Below are 17,216 nucleotides of genomic sequence, written 5' to 3' on the forward strand. Positions count from 1 at the left end.
TTATGAGAAGTAAGATTTTTAATAAGAAGTGGTAGAGAGGCTGGCGCCGCGGCTCAATAGGCTAATCCTCCGCCTTGCGGCACCGGCACACCGGGTTCTAGTCCCGGTCGGGGCACCGGATTCTGTCCCGGTTGCCCCTTTTCCAGGCCAGCTCTCTGCTGTGGCCCGGGAGTGCAGTGGAGGATGGCCCAAGTGCTTGGGCCCTGCACCCCATGGGAGACCAGGAGAAGCACCTGGCTCCTGGCTTCGGATCAGCGCAGTGCGCTGGCAGCAGCGCGCCAGCCGCGGCGGCCATTGGAGGGTGAACCAACGGCAAAGGAAGACCTTTCTCTCTCTGTCTCTCTCTCACTGTCCACTCTGCCTGTCAAAAAAAAAAAAAAAAAAAAAAAGTGGCGGAGGCCACAGGTGAAAAAGAGTGGAAACCACAATGGTCAAGGAGATGACTGCTGCCAATCAGCACCAGGGACTTGGATCTCTGGTGGCTGCCACGGAGCCCGTCTGCACGTGGTCAGCCCCAGCAGAGGCTGGGAACCCAAAACCAAGCTCAGGTTTGCAAGCAGGCGCGTCGTGAGGAGACCCAGGGACACAGCAGAGGGATCCAGAATGCTGACGGGTGAGTACGAGCGACCCAGCGGCTGGCAGACGAGTGACCAGCAGTTCCTGACCCAGCACAGGAAATAGCGGCTGGGTGTGGGCAGCCTTGGGTACATAAGGAAGTGACGTCAGCCGGCCATGGAACAAGAGGATGTAGCCTTGGGTGTACTCTGCCCCGTGGCAGGGATGAGCAAGCCGGGCCCAGCGCAGCTTCTTTCACGCATGGGCATGAGTTTCTAAGCACACACGCCCTCACCTACTCGATCCACTCAAATATTTACCACCGCGGACGGGGCTCCTGAGGCTTCCAGCTTCCACTGCCTTACACTCGTCGGCTGAGAGAGCAGGAACTAGAATCTGGGTCCTGAGCCCCAAGCAGCATCTCAGCCCCTTGCCTGAGGAGGGGAGTGGAGAAACGCCAGGAACATCAAAGGGATCTTCCGCGGAACCCATTAACGACGGGAGAAATAGAAAAGAAAAATTCAACAAAAACAGCCAACCCCAATGTCACGTGCCAAACGTCATCCGCTCTAGAATTACCTGTTTGGTTTGGGTTCAATCCAAAAACATATCCGCCTCCCTCAGCCATGGAGAAACTGAGGGAGGACATCAGACTCCCGAGAACAATAATGAGAAGCAAACTGGAGCCAAGGAGAAACAAGGTTGCTTGGTCTTACCAGGTCTTCTGCTCTGCCAGTCTCCTCCTGCACCACTCCCATCATGCCATCACGCCGTCTTCCCCCCGAGGCATGGTGTGCCACTGCTGATGTCACAAAGACTCCAGGTAGTGAGGTCACGTGCACAGAACCTTGAATGTGTCCTGCAATTTAAAGAGTCAGCACATTCTAGGATCCATACACAGCTACCCTCCCTCCTCCTTCCACAGCAAGCAACAGTCTGCTGCATTTGGGGAGACCTCTGCCCCTGTCCTGGCCTCTGTCAAGCAGCCTTGCCAGCTGCAGTGCCGGCAAGATGCTGGGACGCGGAGCTATCTGTCGACAGGTAGGATCTTTCTCACTGGGGAGACACACCATGTCCTCCGGGGCGAGGAGTACATGCTTCCCGCATTTAAGAAAACTAGCAGGCAGAATTCAGTTCTGCAAGGCAAAGCAAACACATCATGCTCTACAAATCAAGTCACTACACACACACACACACACACACACAGGGAGAGAGAGAGAGAGAGAGAGAGAAAGAGACAGAGGCAGAGAGAGAGAGGAGGAGGGAGAGAGAGGGAGGGAGAGAGAGGGAGAGAGACAGAGGCAGAGAGAGAGAGGAGGAGGGAGAGAGAGGGAGGGAGAGAGAGGGAGAGAGACAGAGGGAGAGAGAGAGGGAGAAGCAAAACAGCTCCAGGCTAGACTGCGATCATTTCTACAAGAAGCATGCTTAGAAAGGCTTCCCTGGTGCCCTTGAAGGTATCAGTGCCCAAATGAACCAATTTCCTAGGCTTATCGGGTGCACCAGTGATGTGGCTGCACAAAGGCAGCCCTGTGCCTGACCTCAAACACACCTGTGGCTCCTACAGGACACTGTGGGTGCCTTAGGGACAAGACACCGAAGGACTTCACCGCCAAGGTTCCCCGTAGATGCCAAGGGTGGGCACGGGGAGGCAATGGCTAGACAGCTTCTGGTTTCCGGTCGTTTCCAAGAGAAGCAGGGAGCTGATGACGACGACCTCTCGGGGTCACTTACAAAACCGCCTCCTTGTACCACAGCCACTCACCCTCTGCACAACTGACAGCTACAGGGAGGGCCGCCCTGTGCACTGGGGGTCATTCAGTACCACGTGGTCTTTACCCACTGGACACCTGTAACACCCCCTTTTTTTTTTTTTTTTGACAGGCAGAGTGGACAGTGAGAGAGAGAGAGAGAGAAAGATCTTCCTTTTGCCGTTGGTTCACCCTCCAATGGCCGCCGCGGCTGGCGCATTGCGCTGATCCGAAGCCAGGAGCCAGGTGCTTCTCCTGGTCTCCCATGGGGTGCAGGGCCCAAGGACTTGGGCCATCTTCCACTGCACTCCCCGGCCACAGCAGAGAGCTGGACTGGAAGAGGGGCAACCGGGACAGAATCCGGCGCCCCAACCAGGACTAGAACCCGATGTACCGGCGCCGCAGGTGGAGGATTAGCCTATTGAGCCACGGCGCCAGCCCTGTAACACCCTTTCTACCTCTCAGGTGTGACCAAAAAGGTCTCCCGGTATTACCAAAGACCGCCTGGGAGCCAGGGACAGGAGGCAGGGGACACGAAGCTGCCTCTGGTTGAGAGGCGCTGCCTCACATGACAAGTCACGTCACACGGACGCCATCCCAGCCCCGGCTTCACGGTACAATCATCCATTTTGGGAAGAGTCTGCAAGATTTAGCTGGTCATGATCAAAGGGCATCAGGAAACAGAGCTCTCGCAGGGAAGCGACCGCCAGATCCGAGGAGCAGGAAGAGGGGGTCCCCTGAAGTCCCCACTGTCCACTCCCAGATGCCCAGCCCACATCAGGGCAGACCAGAGAGAAATGCCCAGCTGTCCAAGAGGTGCCGTCCACCTACATGGTCATTCGCTTCAGGAGCTGGGTGTGCACACACCACCTGCCCACCTCATCCTGAGAGGAGGGCAGGCCCGGCTCAGCCCCGCCCCTTCCTGTGCTCAGCTCATCCTCCCGGACCAGAGGGCTCTCAGCAAGGGAAGCTCAGGTCTGGCCCACGAGGGCCCCGGGAGCAGTTGAGGTCGGCAGCCAGGGCCCAGGGAAGGTACCAGAATGAGAACCGCACACGTGAGAGAGGGACAGGCTGAGGGTGGCAGGATTCACCCAGAGGAGCAGCCTGGGCACTGGGGCGGAGCCAGGCCTTGGGAGGGCGGGGCCAGGGAGGTCAGCAGGACAGGCTGAGGGTCTTCCAGGCCACAGCCTCGCCCGGGCAGAGCCGACGCTGACCGCGTTGCTGACTATAAATCTGGCCCACTCGGGCCAGATCTGGCTCAGTCCGGGCCGGCCCCCCGCGAGCTACAGTTTTGCTAAATTTAGTGCTGTTCCCAGCCACCCAAACGACTCTGCTCTTCGTGTCCATTTCAGGTTCAGCCGGGGACAGACAGAGAGGAACAGGACTTGTCGAGAAGAGATCTGCCCTCGCGTGACCCCTTCCTTTCCCTGCTGAAGTCAGGGGCCCCGGGGGAGCAGAGACGTGAGAAACCACAGTTGGAGGTCTCTGGGCGCTGGCTGTCTCCAAGCACTGGACACAGGCTCTGCACTCCAGGCGGCCCTCGGGGTGAAAATGGGCCACCGATCCCGGAAGAACAACCCTCCCGCTGCCCACCCGTGCTCCCAAGGTTTCACTGTCTGGGAGTCGCGATGCTGCGGGGTGAGGGGCCCCACACGTGTGGCGAGTGGACGGAGACACCTCCGGGAGAGGACCAGAGGGCGGCTTCCCCACAGCACTCTGGGCAACCCTGGAGGTGAAAGCGGCTCAAAAACAGGTTAAGAGAGTGGTTCCAGCTAAGCCTGGCCACCCGCTGGAGTCACCTGGAAAGCATCAAACACTCCTAAAGCCCGCGTCCCTCCCCAAGGCCTCCCCGCCGCTGTCCCGGGCTCCGGGAACTTTCAAAGCTCCCCAAGTGCTTCTGATGTTCAGACAGGTTTAGCAGGCGGCGAGCGGGGCGCGTGGGCCTCTGCTTTCATAGAGCTCTGTCTTCAGCCGCCCTGGGGCCAACTCCTAACCAGATCACTTCCTTGCTCTGTCACCGTGTGTCACCATGGCCTTTCGGTGCCTTGTTTCACCAACTACAAAGCGCATGCAGCAAGACGGAACACCCATCCCAGAGGGCTGCTGTGCAGGCGTCATGAGACCGTCCAGGTGGGCGTGGAGGACGCGCATGTAGTAAGGGCTCAATGAAAGCCAGGACTCTCCACTGTCGTAGAGAGGAGGAGGAGAGCGGGAACCAGGAGCTGGGTCCGCGCTGTCCCCGGAGCGAGTCTCCAGGGCTGACCTGGGAAGCAGGCGGGCGCCAGAGGCGGCCCCGGCATCTGCACTCGGGTGGGCGCCCGCCCTGTCGGGCTGTGCCTCCTACCTTCCACGTCACGTGCTCCTCTCCACATCCCACCACTGAGGGTCCAGCTCCGACCTCCCCAGGGCTGCCCTCCTCAGGTGCCCTGCACCGCGTCCCCACGATGCCTGCCTCTCTGAGCAGCCACTGCCAAGTCGGATGAGTGAACACGCTGCTACGTCCTGGCCCCGCTGCCTCAGAAGTCACTTAGCACCGTCTGGGAGGTCTGGGGCCCCGGATGTGCCACGGCTGCCGAAGACTCCGGGGTTGGAAGTCTGGTCCCCTGTGTGGCGAGGTGAATAGGCTGGGGGGCCTCGGAGAGGCGGGGCCCAGTGGGAGATGGTTAGGTCCCTGCAGAGCTGCCCCAGAAGGAACTGACGTAGCTCTCATGGGCTCCTGGCTACTCCTCCAGGAACGGTGCTGAGAGAGAGCATGCCTGGTCCTCTGTGTTCTCTCTCTGGCCTGCAGCCTCCTCACCCTCCCACCAGGATGTCATCCACCACGGGTGACCCAGCCAAGGAGGGCCTCCCTGGAGGCCAACCCAAGAGTACACTGCCCTTGAACCTCCAGATCTGATGGCTCAGGACATGGCGCAGACTCGGGCATTTTGCTGTAGCCACAGAGAAAGGACTGCTACGGGCAGCCAGCACCACACTGCACTGGGCACACAACACTGGATGGACAATCACTGATGGACTGAAGGCACACACGGAGCCAGCAGAGCTGGTGACACAGCAGCTAGGACAAAGGCTCCACACCCCAGGCCCAGCCCCCAAGGCCCACGGCCTCCATCATGACAAGGATGCACCATCACCTCATCCCATCCTGGGAGACCCTGCCCACCTGCTCCTAGGATCCGTGGCTCCTGCCACGAAACCAGCAACCCCCAGTCTCCCTAAAACCCAACAACAGCCAGGCAGAGCCCTACCCTGCCCACACGGGAGCCCAGAGCAGCTGGCCACCCAACAGTCCGTAAGCCTCTTACAGATTAAAGGTCCTAATTTAAGCCTCTATTTGAGGGAGGACAAGTGGGTCAGCACTCGGCAGGCCGGATGGTGCCGCCCGAGGAAGGAGGAAGGACTGAGAGCCAGGGAAGGCTCCTCTCCTTTGGGGGAAGACATGGCCGGAGAATCACGGATGGAGTAGAACCACTGTGGCACGGGGGTGCCCATGCCACGCATCCAGAGTGCCCCCACGGCGATCTGACCTCTAACCTCCCATCCAATGAGCCTGAGAAACTGGACGACAGGGACTGGCCTTCCACTCCCTGCCCTGGCCCCAGTAGGCAGGATACAAGGAGATTTGTTGCTAAAATAGAAAATTTCAAAAGAGGGAGGGAATAGTTAACAAAGGTGAGACCCAAGAGAAGGGGGAAGGGGCTGGTCACCTGCATTCTAGGACTCACAGCCTGGTGACCAGGGAGAGGAGGGCAACCTGTGCTCCTCACCCCCTGGTTGAAGTTTTCCTGGCCTTTCTCCCCAGCTCCTCTGCAGCAGGAAGCAGCGGGCAGGGTGCACAGTCACAGGCAAGCCCAGGGTCACGCCGTCAGGGCCTGACTCCAGCTGCTCTTAAAAAAAAAAAAAAAAAAAAAAACCCTCTCAGGCCAGCTTTGTGGTGCAGCAGTAAAGCTGCCACCTGCAGTGCCGGCATCCAATATGCACACCAGTTCAAGTCCTGGGTGCTCCTCTTCCTATCCAGCTCCCTGCTAATGCGCCTGGGAAAGCAGTGGAGATGGCCCAAGTGCTTGGTCCGCTGCACCCACATGTGAGACCCGGAGAAAGCTTCTGGCTCCTGGCCTCAGATGGGCCCAGCTTCAGCCACTGCAGCCATTTGGGAAGTAAACCAGCAGATGGAAGATCTCTGTCTCTCCCTCCCTCTCTTTAACTCTGCCTTTCAAATAAATCTTTTTTAAAAAGGAGGGAAAAAAAGCCTTCTTGCCACATGTGTCTCCATCGACATGGGCTCCCGGGCAGCGGCTGGAACCCACTGGCCAGGCTGAGAGCAAAGAAATCCTTCCAGGACAGTGTATCTCAAACTCTCAGGACCCTGGTCCACAGTACAGAGAAACTGTACTTGGTGATCCAGCCCAAACGGACACGTGCGTGTGTGTGCGTGTGCGTGAGACTTCAGGTTTCAGACCACTCATCTTTACCACACACTATGCAATCCAGCAGTTTCTATTCTAGTCCTTTTTCTTAATGCTGGACTCTAGCCATGAAGGCGTCTGGACTCACAGTCTGAACATCACTCTGGGGAAATGAAAGAGGCTCTTCTGGAGAGAACTGTGACCCCAGCAGAACCTCCCCACAAAGCAGAAGACCACCAAGCACATGGGTGAGACCTCTGGCAGGGGCCAGGAACCGCCTGAACCCCGGTGGCTCAGTCCTTTCTCAAGCAACAAGTGCCCCCCAGAACCCCCAGGTCTGTGTCCAGCGCAAGCCTCAGGAGCACCTCCCCCAGGCCACTCCAAAGGGCGCCCTCCAGGGCTGCCCAGGCTCTAAGCACAAGCACAAGCCCCGCCTCTCACCGCAGGAACTCACCTGTGACACACACAGGCAGAGATGCCAAACCCAGGCTGGCAGCGTGGGCTTCTTTATTCCCCTCCCATCAGCCTATCTGCACATCAGATACACTGTAAAGCCCTACAGGACAGGAAGTTGCTTGTTTTTAACGGCTCGTCCAGGGATATTTTTCACAGGAGGTTTCTGGACAACAGGAAAAAGATAATGCAATTTCAAGCCATGGTCAGCCAGTCTTTCTACTTTCCCAAGAGGCCTACAAAATTGCGCTGCCGCCTCCAGACAGCCCTCCCTGATGGATCAGAACATCTAAGGAATTCTCCAAATCCTAACCTAGGGTAATATGAAACCCTAATGACTCCCTTCCATACTCACTGTTCCCAGAAATGCAACACACTGCCTCTTTATATCTGTAATTACTGCCTGGCTGGGTATCTGAGTTGGAAACCATGACACAGAAAAACATCATAATTAGTAAGTTTCAAAGGTTGATTTCTTTTCTATTTTTCCCCAGGTAAATTTTTCTTGTGTGCAATGCTAAGAGCTGCAAATACTGGTTCACTTCATCTATGCCAGACTCCTCCTCCTCCATGGTTTCTGCAGATTCACTGGAGCACTGGGGTGCCTGCCACCCATCAACCCTCCCCCTCCCCCACCCCGCCAAAGCCAGAGTTCCTAAGTGGGACAACTGCACAAGTCGCAAAGATACTGGAGAGGGAGCAAAAAAAGCATCTCATCCCCATCTTGGGAGCTCACTGAACATCAGACGGCTCACGGGGCCTACAGCTCGGCTTTATTCCTCGGGATGGTGTCTCAGAATGAGAAGGGGCACAAGAGGCTAAAAGCCACCAGCCCCAAATGCTCAGAAAGCCAATCAAGACGCTCCTGGGACTGTGTCTGGCTTCCCAGTGCACAGCTCCTGTCTGCCACACGCACACCCTCTTTTCCTAGCACATGAACCACCGTCTGCCAGCAAGCCACGCCCTCCTCCACCTGCACCTGCAAGCACCAGCCCTGTGCTCTCAGGTGAAGTCCCCCCACCGTCAACGCCTCGCTCTGTCCCAGACACATTCACGAGCACCATGCCAGGCTCTGAGGGTACAGCCATGGACCAGACACAAGGATCTGCCCTGTGTCCCAAGAGATGACCCCAGCTCCCGCCCCTCCCCCCACCTGCCAGCTCACGTACGCTGTCTCATGCATCACTTGTGTCCTTTTATTCTTTGTCTTCTGTTTTAGGTCAGGAGGTCCTGTCTCCCTCACTTGTTCCTCCCTCTCCCATCATCACTCCTCTCCATCCCCCAAAAAAGGACCTGAATCTGTCACCCAGGACGTCCTATACCAAAACGCACCAATGAGCAGAGGCTGCGGGGCCACCGGTGCTCTGAGCAGCACAGAACAGCAGACGGGGCACGCCTTGGTACCCGGCCACGCGGGGGAACACAGGAAGCACACAGGCGTCTGTTCCTGGCCACAGCCTACACCGTCATTGCTGCTGCTCGTCCTTAAAATGGCACTACTGGCCACAGCAACCCGCAGAACTCGGATGCGCGTGTCCAGGGCTCTGTCTCTCGGGTTATCAAGGTGCCAGCAGAGCACGCTTCTTGCATGGCTGCACAAATATTTTCAGTGTCCAGCAAACTGACAGAATTCACAGACCACACGTCAAAGACCCAACCCCCCTCCCTCTGAGAAGAGAGCTGGCCATCCCAGCGACCGTGGCCCTCCACTCCGGCAGCATCTGCCAGCCCACTTCCAGGGGAGCGTCCAAGCCCAGCCGTCCACGTCCTGCATCACAGGACCACCGCTTGGACCTGCCACTGTCTTCACTACCCAAAGGATGCGCAGCCGACAGCATCAAGACCAAGCACTATTCTCCCTAACGCCACAAAAGCCTCCAAGACCCTAAGGAGTGACCCCAGCAGCCACTAAAGCAACCCGACAACTGGAGTTCAGTGACGTCCAAGAAACAGAACCTCGCAATCCCGGAGGGAAAGAATGGGTCCATTCACCAGCACGATCCAGTCAATAAACACGGGTGAAACCCAGTGGGCAGCAGCAACCTCACTCAGGTTAGAGGTGGGTTAGGGAGGCGAGGGTAACAAGGGAAAACAATCAGATCAATCACCTCTGATGAGCATGGATGTACCCACAAGAATGAAAAAGAAAGAATTCACCAGTCTGTATCTATTTTTAATGAAAACCAAAGAATTAAACCTCACCAATACTTAGCAGGCGAGCTGACCCCGATGCACTCCTGCAGTCTGGGCTCGGGGTTCCTGTCACCTACTTTGCATCTTCCTGTCTGAGGTCCAAGTGCGGAAGGATGGGCTGTGGGGCCAGCACTGTGGCGCAGTTGGCGAAGCTTCCGCCTGCAGCACTGGCATCCCATAAAGGCTTCTGTTCTAGTCCCCGCTGCTCCTCTTCCAGTCCAGCTCTCTGCTATGACCTTGGAAAGCAGTGGAAGATGGCCCAAGTGCTTGGGCTCCTGCACCCACGTGGGAGCCCTGAAAGAAGCTCCTGGCTCCTGGCTTTGGATTGGCGCAGCTCTGGCCATTGTGGTCATTTAGGGAGTGAACCAGCAGATGGAAGACCATTCTCTTTCTCCCTCTCTCTGTCTGTAACAGTTTCTCAAATAAGTAATAAATCTTAAAAAAAAAAAAAAAAAAAAAAGATGGACAGTGACAAGTGACAGCCCCAATGGTCTAAGGGACCAAGTATAATTGATACATGCCTATTAAGTAAATTTAAATTTAGGCAAATTTAAAGATAACCATCTTCAAGAATATGACACTCCCTTCCCACTCGAGGGTGAGCCCTGGAAATGACCACACTGCCATTGAGCGTCTCAAGGGGGCTGCCCAATTTAAAGAGGAATTATACTTTTTTTAAAAAGCAGAAAACAAGGGTTCTAAAAACTTACTGACTTTTCCTGTCAGTAGAAAGCTACTTAATGAATTTTTTTAAGCAATTACATATTTAATTTGTTCCTTTAAGGCGAAGATGGAATTTTTTCAATGCATAAGCAAGACACTGCTGTCTGCAAGAGCGTTTCAAGGCTGGGCACTTAGGAATCACTTCCACCAGCATGTGTGATGCTGCCCATGTCAACGTTAAGGATGTCGTCACGGGGCCAGCACTGTGGCACAGCAGGTTAAGCCACAGCACCAGCATCCCACAGCGGACAGCTGGCTGGAGTCCCAGCTGCTCGGCTTCTGATTCCGCTTCCTGCTCCTGTGCCTGGGAGGGCAGTGGAGTGCTTGGGCCCCTGTCACGCATGTGGGGACCCAGAGGGAGTTCCAGGATCCTAGTTTCACCCTGGCCCAGTCCCAACTGTTGCAGCCATTTGGGGGGTGAACCAGTGGACAGAGGATCTGTCTCTTCTCTGTCATTCTGCCTTTCAAATAAATCCCTTAAAAATCATCATTAACATTCTCCTATCTCTGCTTACACTCAGAATACCCAAATGTCTTTTAAAATCTCCCCAAATGAAGTATTTCAGAATTCTTGAACCCATGGATGAAATAAAACATAAAAATACAAACATTTTCAGAACAACAGACTTGTATCAGGAAAGACCAAAACGTCTTAGCTACATTTCAACAAAAATCTTTCACAAATTGGTAGATCTGAATAAAAATCAAGTATTAAGGTTTATTAAGTATGATCCAGAATGCATTTCTACCACGTGTGGCTATACATCTTTGTGGGGTTTCTTTTAAAGTATCTGGATTTGAACCAGAGCCTCTAATTGTTGTATGACACTAAGATATTCTGAAACAATAAAATAGACCCAACTGCTTTACTCCTATCTAAAAATAGTCATTCTTCATCATCCATGCCATTTAACTCTTTAACACATATCTATCCATGTCATATGTGCCAGGCACCATTGCAGGCTCCACAAAATAGCAAGCAACAAAACCAGCAAAATTCCTTGCTCTCAAGCTGTAGCTCATACTGGGGGGCAGGGGTGGAAGACAGGTGAACAGAAAGACATACAGGCTGAACATCCCTAATGTGAAAATCCCAAATCGGAAAGATTCCAAGCTCTGAAACTTCTAGTGCACCAACATGACCACGTCACAAGTGGAAAATTCCACTGCTGACCTTCTGTGGCAGCCACAGTCAAAACACAGGCACACTGGACACACGCACATTTCCTTCAGGTATGGGGGAGCACTTCCAAATGCGCATGGAAACACGGAATTTAAAAGCTGTTTATCTTGGTACAAAAAATCAAAATGAATTCCTTTTTCATAACACACACTTTCCAATAACTTTCTGAAATACCCTCATATAAAGTATACATGAAACAGAAATGAATTTTCTGTTTAGACTTGGGTCCCCTCATATCCCCAAATCTGAAAAAGTCCAAAATCCAAAACTTCTGTTCCCAAGCACTCTGGATAAGGAAAACTCAACCTGTACTATGTTAACTGTGATGGTGCTTAGGAGAGAAGACATTGCAGGGGAAGGATTCGACCAACGCTAGGGAATCGGGGTGCCCCACTGAGGCAGCTAAGACACAAGGGAAGAATGAAGGGACATCCCATGGGCAGGTGGGCAAAAGCATTCCAATGGAGGGGACCAGAAATGCTGAGTAATCTAAGGAACACAAGGAGGCCAGAGACGCTGGACCCAAGAGCAAGAAGGGAAGAGCAGGAGGCAAGGACACGTAGCAGGAGCAGGCCGTAGAGACCTCCGCTGTCCACTATGGCCGCCGTTAGCCACGTGAGGCCACGGAGCACACGGAACGTGGACAGTCCTAAGAGTGACTCAGTGCAAATAATAATAAAAACAATGTAACTATCTCAGAAGAAAAATATTTTATATAGTGCGTTAAATAAAATACATTATTAAAATTAATTTCAACTGCTTCCTTTTCCTTTACCGGAATAATTTAGATGACATGGGTGCTGCTCACCCTGTATTTCTACTGGACGGTGCTGACGTAAGCGTCAAGGCCTCAGGGGCCACACTGAGGACCACGGCTCTCCCCGAGGGAGAAGAGAAGATGCTGCAGGGTTCTGAGCACAGCAGGGCATGCCAGGACTTTGGTTTCATGGGACTGCTCCGGCTGCTATGGGGCTGACGGCCCGTAAGGGGCAAGAGAGAAGCAGACAACGGCGGAGGATGGCTTGGACGGGAAGAAGTAGCTCTGATAGGTCAGATTCTGGATATATTTGCAGGTAGCATCCTCAAGACTTGCTCACAGATTAGACAAAGAACATATGAGAGGGAGAAAGAGAGAGAGAGACAGAGGAAAGAGAGCGAGCGAGGAGAGAGAGTCAAGCACGACCACAGGTGTTTCGGATGAGCAGCTGAAAAGACAGCATTCCACAGCCGGGATGCAGAGCCTGAAGGAAGAACATTTTTGCCTTGGAAAGTGCACTGTTGCATTTGGGACATGTTCAGTGCAGAACAGCTACTAACACCATTGCTGAAACGTTCAGGGGGCGGACGGATACACACGTCCACCGCGCAGGACAGTGCCTGGGCTGCAAACAACAGGGCATCTTCAGCACACAGATGTTTGTAAGTTACTTCCTTCTGGCACACTTCAAACACAGGCCAAGCCAGTGAGAACAGCGTAATAAAACGAGCAGGCACCTGTCAGTCGGCTTCAACGGACCAACCGAGGGTCAATCTTCCTCCTCAGGGTTACTTCGAATTAATTCCTGACATCACTCATGGGGACGGCGTTTAAAGCTCCAAGACAGGAGAGATCTGAGAGAGAATGAGAGAAGATGGAGAGGAGGGACCCCAGGGCCCTCTCGAAAGTCTGTCAGCCAGGGAGCTGGGACACTGAGAAGCAACAGCCACAGAGGGAGGTGCACAAGGCACTCAGAGCCAGCTTCCGGGAAAAGGGCTCGGGCACCTGTGTCGAACGCTGCACGTGGCCACTGGGACGCCACCACGGACCTCGTCACAGGCGCACCCCACGAGCGGCCCAATTCACAGGAGGACGCAAGAAGAGCGAGGACTGGGAGTCTTGAGAAACGGGGCAGCAGCTGGGAGAGGTGGGACCAAAGAAGGCTGTTCCAGGTGAGGGAAGCAGTGCCACGGCCACCACGCAGGAGAGAGAAATACTGACCCTGCGAGAAGGAACGGCAAAGGCCGGGACGACATCCTGGGAACGTGAGAGGGAATGAGCCTTAGCAGGGAACAGGGGCTCCCTCAGACAGGACCACGAAGGGCTTTCGCAGGGAGGAGGCAGAAAGTACTTAGCACTAGCTATTTGCATATAATGTCTTATTGGTACAGCAACACTGCACACACACACACACACACAGGTGCGCGCGCACACATACACACACACAGGGAGCTGCTCAAAAGCTCTGGTGCCGGCACAGATCAACATAATTAAAGGCCATTTAACTGGGAGAAAATAAAGTATCATTGAGCTCCACATCACGAGACCTTTCGTGGCAGGAGGTGAACCCCACAGTCCATTTATGACTCAAGGATACTTCCAAAGGTTTGTGGAAAAGTAGAACTAAAAGATACACTGGGGCCAGCGCTGTGGCATAGTAGGTTAATCCTCCGCCTGCAGCACCAGCATCCCATAGGGGTGCCGGTTCAAGTCCCAGCAGCCCCTCTTCCCATCCAGCTCTGTGCTATGACCTCGGAAAGCAGTAGAAGATAGCCCAAGTGCTTGGGCCCCTGCACCTGCGTGGGAGACCAAAAAGAAGCTCCTGGCTCCTGGCTTTGGATCGGTGGAGCTCCAGCCGTTGTGGCCATCTGGGGAGTGAACCAACGGAAGGAAGATCTCTCTCTCTCTCCCTCTCACTGTCTGTAACTACCTCTCAAATAAATAAATAATCTTTAAAAAAGATTTATTTTGGTCCACATATTTTTGAAATATATGCATTTTTTCTTAACACTTTTCCCATGCATTTTTAAAGACTCCTCATATCTATGAGATTTAGGAAATGTGAAAGAATGCTAGCCTTCGTGCCTGGGAACATCCTTCTATTAACTCAGAGTTTTCACAAAGGCTCACATGCTGTAATCCAGGAACTTTGAGGCAGCTGCATTTGAACAGAACATGAAAAAATTACACTAAACATGGCCCATCTCAAAATGAGAGCATCGCAAGGACCACAAAAGCATGGTGGGGGTGGGGATTGGGTTATTTATTTACCCAGAGCAATGTGAATCAGTGACAAGCCTTAAGGACAGGCATTCAGCACGCAGTCAAGTCACCACCCTCCCCTACCAGGGAGCCCAAGCCTGACTCCTGGCAATTCTGCTTCTGGTCCAGCTTCCCGCTGATGCGTAAGCTAGGGGCACCGGGGTGGCCCAACTGCTTGAGTCCCTGCCACTCACGTGGGAGACCTGCACTGAGTCTGGGCTCCTGGCTTCAGTTTGGCCCAGGCCCAGCTGTTGCAGCCATGTGGGGAGTGAACCAGTAGATGCAAGATCTCTTTCTCTTACTCCCCTCCTCCCACCCACCTCGCCTTTCAGATGAATGAAAACATCGAAATAAATTTGAAAAAGAAGTTGTATCAGCAAGACAGGCCTGACTGGCACCGTCAGGTTCTGCTACTGAGGCAACATGGCCACTCCATACTCCACTGCTCAGCAAAGAACAGCTAATCGAGACAATGGGCCTGTCATGGGAGGCTGGCAGGTAACCCCAGTAGAATACTCAAAAGCCCCAAGCCCACCTGAAGCCCACGGGGTCACAGAAACCTCCAGCTTGCTCAAACCTGCCAGTACCTGTCTGAGTTTGCAAAAGCCTTTGCCAATTCTAGCCCCTCTTCAACGTTTCCATTGCCGATCTGCAATCCTTCAGTTCAGCAAGCTGCATTTCACCAGGAGAGCCACGCACACTCAAGTCTCCCAGCTGAAGAGTCAAAGCAGCACCTCTGCCAGGGTGCAGGTCGCACGGGTACCGAACACACCGGCCACGGCTGCCGCATGCCTGAACAGTTCTGGGGCACCTCTTGTCAGCCTCCCGAGATGACAGCCGGAGAACCAGGACACCAAGCCCTCCCACGTGGCACATCCGTCAGCACAGAACCAATGGCTATGGGAGCAGGCATTCGGCACAGCAGCTAACATGCTGGTACGACAAGTGCCTGGGTTTACTGCCTGGCTTTAGCGCCCGATTCCAGCTTTCCTGCTTAATGCAGACCCTGGGAGGCAGCAGTGGTAGCTCAATTAACTGTGGACCTGCCACCCTTGTGGAAACCTGAACTGGGCTCCCAGCTCCCAGTTTCGGCTGGACCAGTGCTGGCTGTGGCAGGCATCTGGGGAGTAAACCAGTGGATGGGAGTGCCCTCACTCTCACTTGCTCACTCGCTCACTCGCTCTCTCTCTGGCAAATAAAGTGATGATTATGGTCACACAATGAACATGGGACAACTGACAAGTGCTCTCAGACATACGCTCCACAAAAGGCGAGCCCTGCCCGTCCCTCTGTCCCTTCATGGGTGTGCATTCCAGGGCCAGCACAGTGCTGGCACAGAGCATGCTCTCATGTAACTGCAGGAAAGAAAAATGACCACAGAACCCAAAGGCTGCTCAAAGTCACACAAATGGTTCAACAAAAGTCAGGAAAGTCGGGGCCAGCATTGTAGGGTAATGGGTAAAGCCTCCACCTGCAATGCCAGCATCCCTTATGGTGCTGGTTTTGTCTTGGCTGTTTCACTTCCAATCCAGCTCCCTGCTAATGGCCTGGAAAAAAACAGCACAAGATGGCCCAAATGCCTGGGCTCCTGCTACCCACATGGGAGACAAGAGGAAGCTCCTGGCTCCTGGCTTCAGTCTGGCCCAGCCCCGGCCGTTGTGGCCATCTGGGGAGTAAGCCAGTGAATGGAAGAGCTCGCTCTTTCTCTCTCCCTCTCTCTCTGCCCCTCTCTGTAACTCTTTCAAATAAATAAGAAGTCAGGAAAGCTGCTGGGAGCAGCCACATGTGCAGAGACGGGCAGCTACATCCACCTCAAAGGCGGAACTGCAACACGCCAATTCCTGCATGAATGACCTGAGATTTTTATTAACAGACTGTGAGATTCAGTCTCAAGTTTGGAGGTAGATTCAAACCAACTGTTTAAAACAACACTGAGACAGGGAAATCCAAGTGCTGACTGCAAGACAGACGGACAGGAATGAGGACACTTCTTCAAGGTGGGGTGATGCCACTGGGCTACAGCGTTCAGAGATGTTACCTTTGAGAGATACCTAACGCAGCACTTAGGGACGGAGTGACATGACGTCTGGGAAAGTGGCGGCTCGGGGAAAGGTAGGCCGGGGAACAAACGGGAGGGGCCCCGTGCTGAAGCCAGGTTGGAAATCCGTGTGCCGGTGGCAGGAACCCCAACGTCAGACCACGGTCAATCTGCCTGTGCTTGCCCAGCCACAGGAAGAACGCTGGGAGCGTCTCTACCACACGAGCACTCGTGGCTGAGACCGGCAGGAGCCAGCTGGGAGTCCCGCCTTGCCCTCCGTTCACGAGGGCGGCCTGCTTCCACTCTGCCTTCTCTCCACGTCCCCTCTCACACTCCCTGACCGCCTCCACCTCATTCAGGTCAGGCTCCCCTTGCTCGTGCTCCTATAGCCACCCGGTCCCCTCCTGCCCTCAGCTTTAACCCGTCTCCACCCGCAGTTCCTGGAAGGCAGTCCCGTTACTGATGTCTCCAGGTTTGTTCATCGTCCCTAAACGTGTCGCACTCCTGCTGTGAGCGCTTCTCCCCTCATGTACCTCCTCCCTGCACATTTGCAGCACACACAAGGACAGGGCAGCCACTGAAACACCTGCTCACCCACTGTGTGCCAAGGGCCGTACCCAGCAGTGGGGTGAACAACCATGAGACACACATCGCGATCCGTGCAGATGGAATTAAAACTGGCCCTGCCGTCCAGGAACCATCCAGACCTGATCAGGCATCTGTTAGTGACCACTGAATCCTCAGAGCCTGACGCAGGAAGTGTCTGGTGAGGGAACGAAGGTTCTCTGAGTTGGTGCACTTGTCCCAGCCCAGGTAGTATGGGATCACCTCGAACTCCACCAAAGAGAAGATTTTCAAAGCATTTTTGATAAGGCCTTTTTTTTTAGATGAGAAGAGT

At 54.2% G+C, this 17,216-nt stretch overlaps 1 protein-coding gene and 1 long non-coding RNA gene across 5 annotated transcripts in view; one reads left to right on the forward strand and one right to left on the reverse strand.

The window, feature by feature from the left end:
- LOC103350987 (uncharacterized) overlaps positions 1-17,216 on the reverse strand; it is a 78,664-nt gene that overhangs the window by 55,633 nt on the left and 5,815 nt on the right. For 3 of the 4 annotated variants that reach the window (XR_007909605.2, XR_011381401.1, XM_070055232.1), the window contains one exon: positions 1,272-1,414. The exons of the other annotated variant lie outside the window; for it this stretch is intronic. Coding sequence is in view for 1 of the 3 variants with exons in the window: in XM_070055232.1 (XP_069911333.1) it covers positions 1,272-1,414 (143 nt within the window). In the remaining 2 variants the exon portion in view is untranslated. The remainder of the gene's footprint in view (positions 1-1,271; positions 1,415-17,216) is intronic. 4 annotated transcript variants of the gene reach the window in all.
- On the forward strand, positions 1,410-14,529 carry LOC127483423 (uncharacterized). Its single transcript, XR_011381412.1, has 2 exons — positions 1,410-1,596; positions 2,769-14,529. It is a non-coding gene; the product is annotated as an uncharacterized lncRNA (long non-coding RNA).

This window comes from Oryctolagus cuniculus, chromosome 13, assembly GCF_964237555.1.
Source record: "Oryctolagus cuniculus chromosome 13, mOryCun1.1, whole genome shotgun sequence".
NCBI classification, from domain to species: domain Eukaryota; kingdom Metazoa; phylum Chordata; class Mammalia; order Lagomorpha; family Leporidae; genus Oryctolagus; species Oryctolagus cuniculus.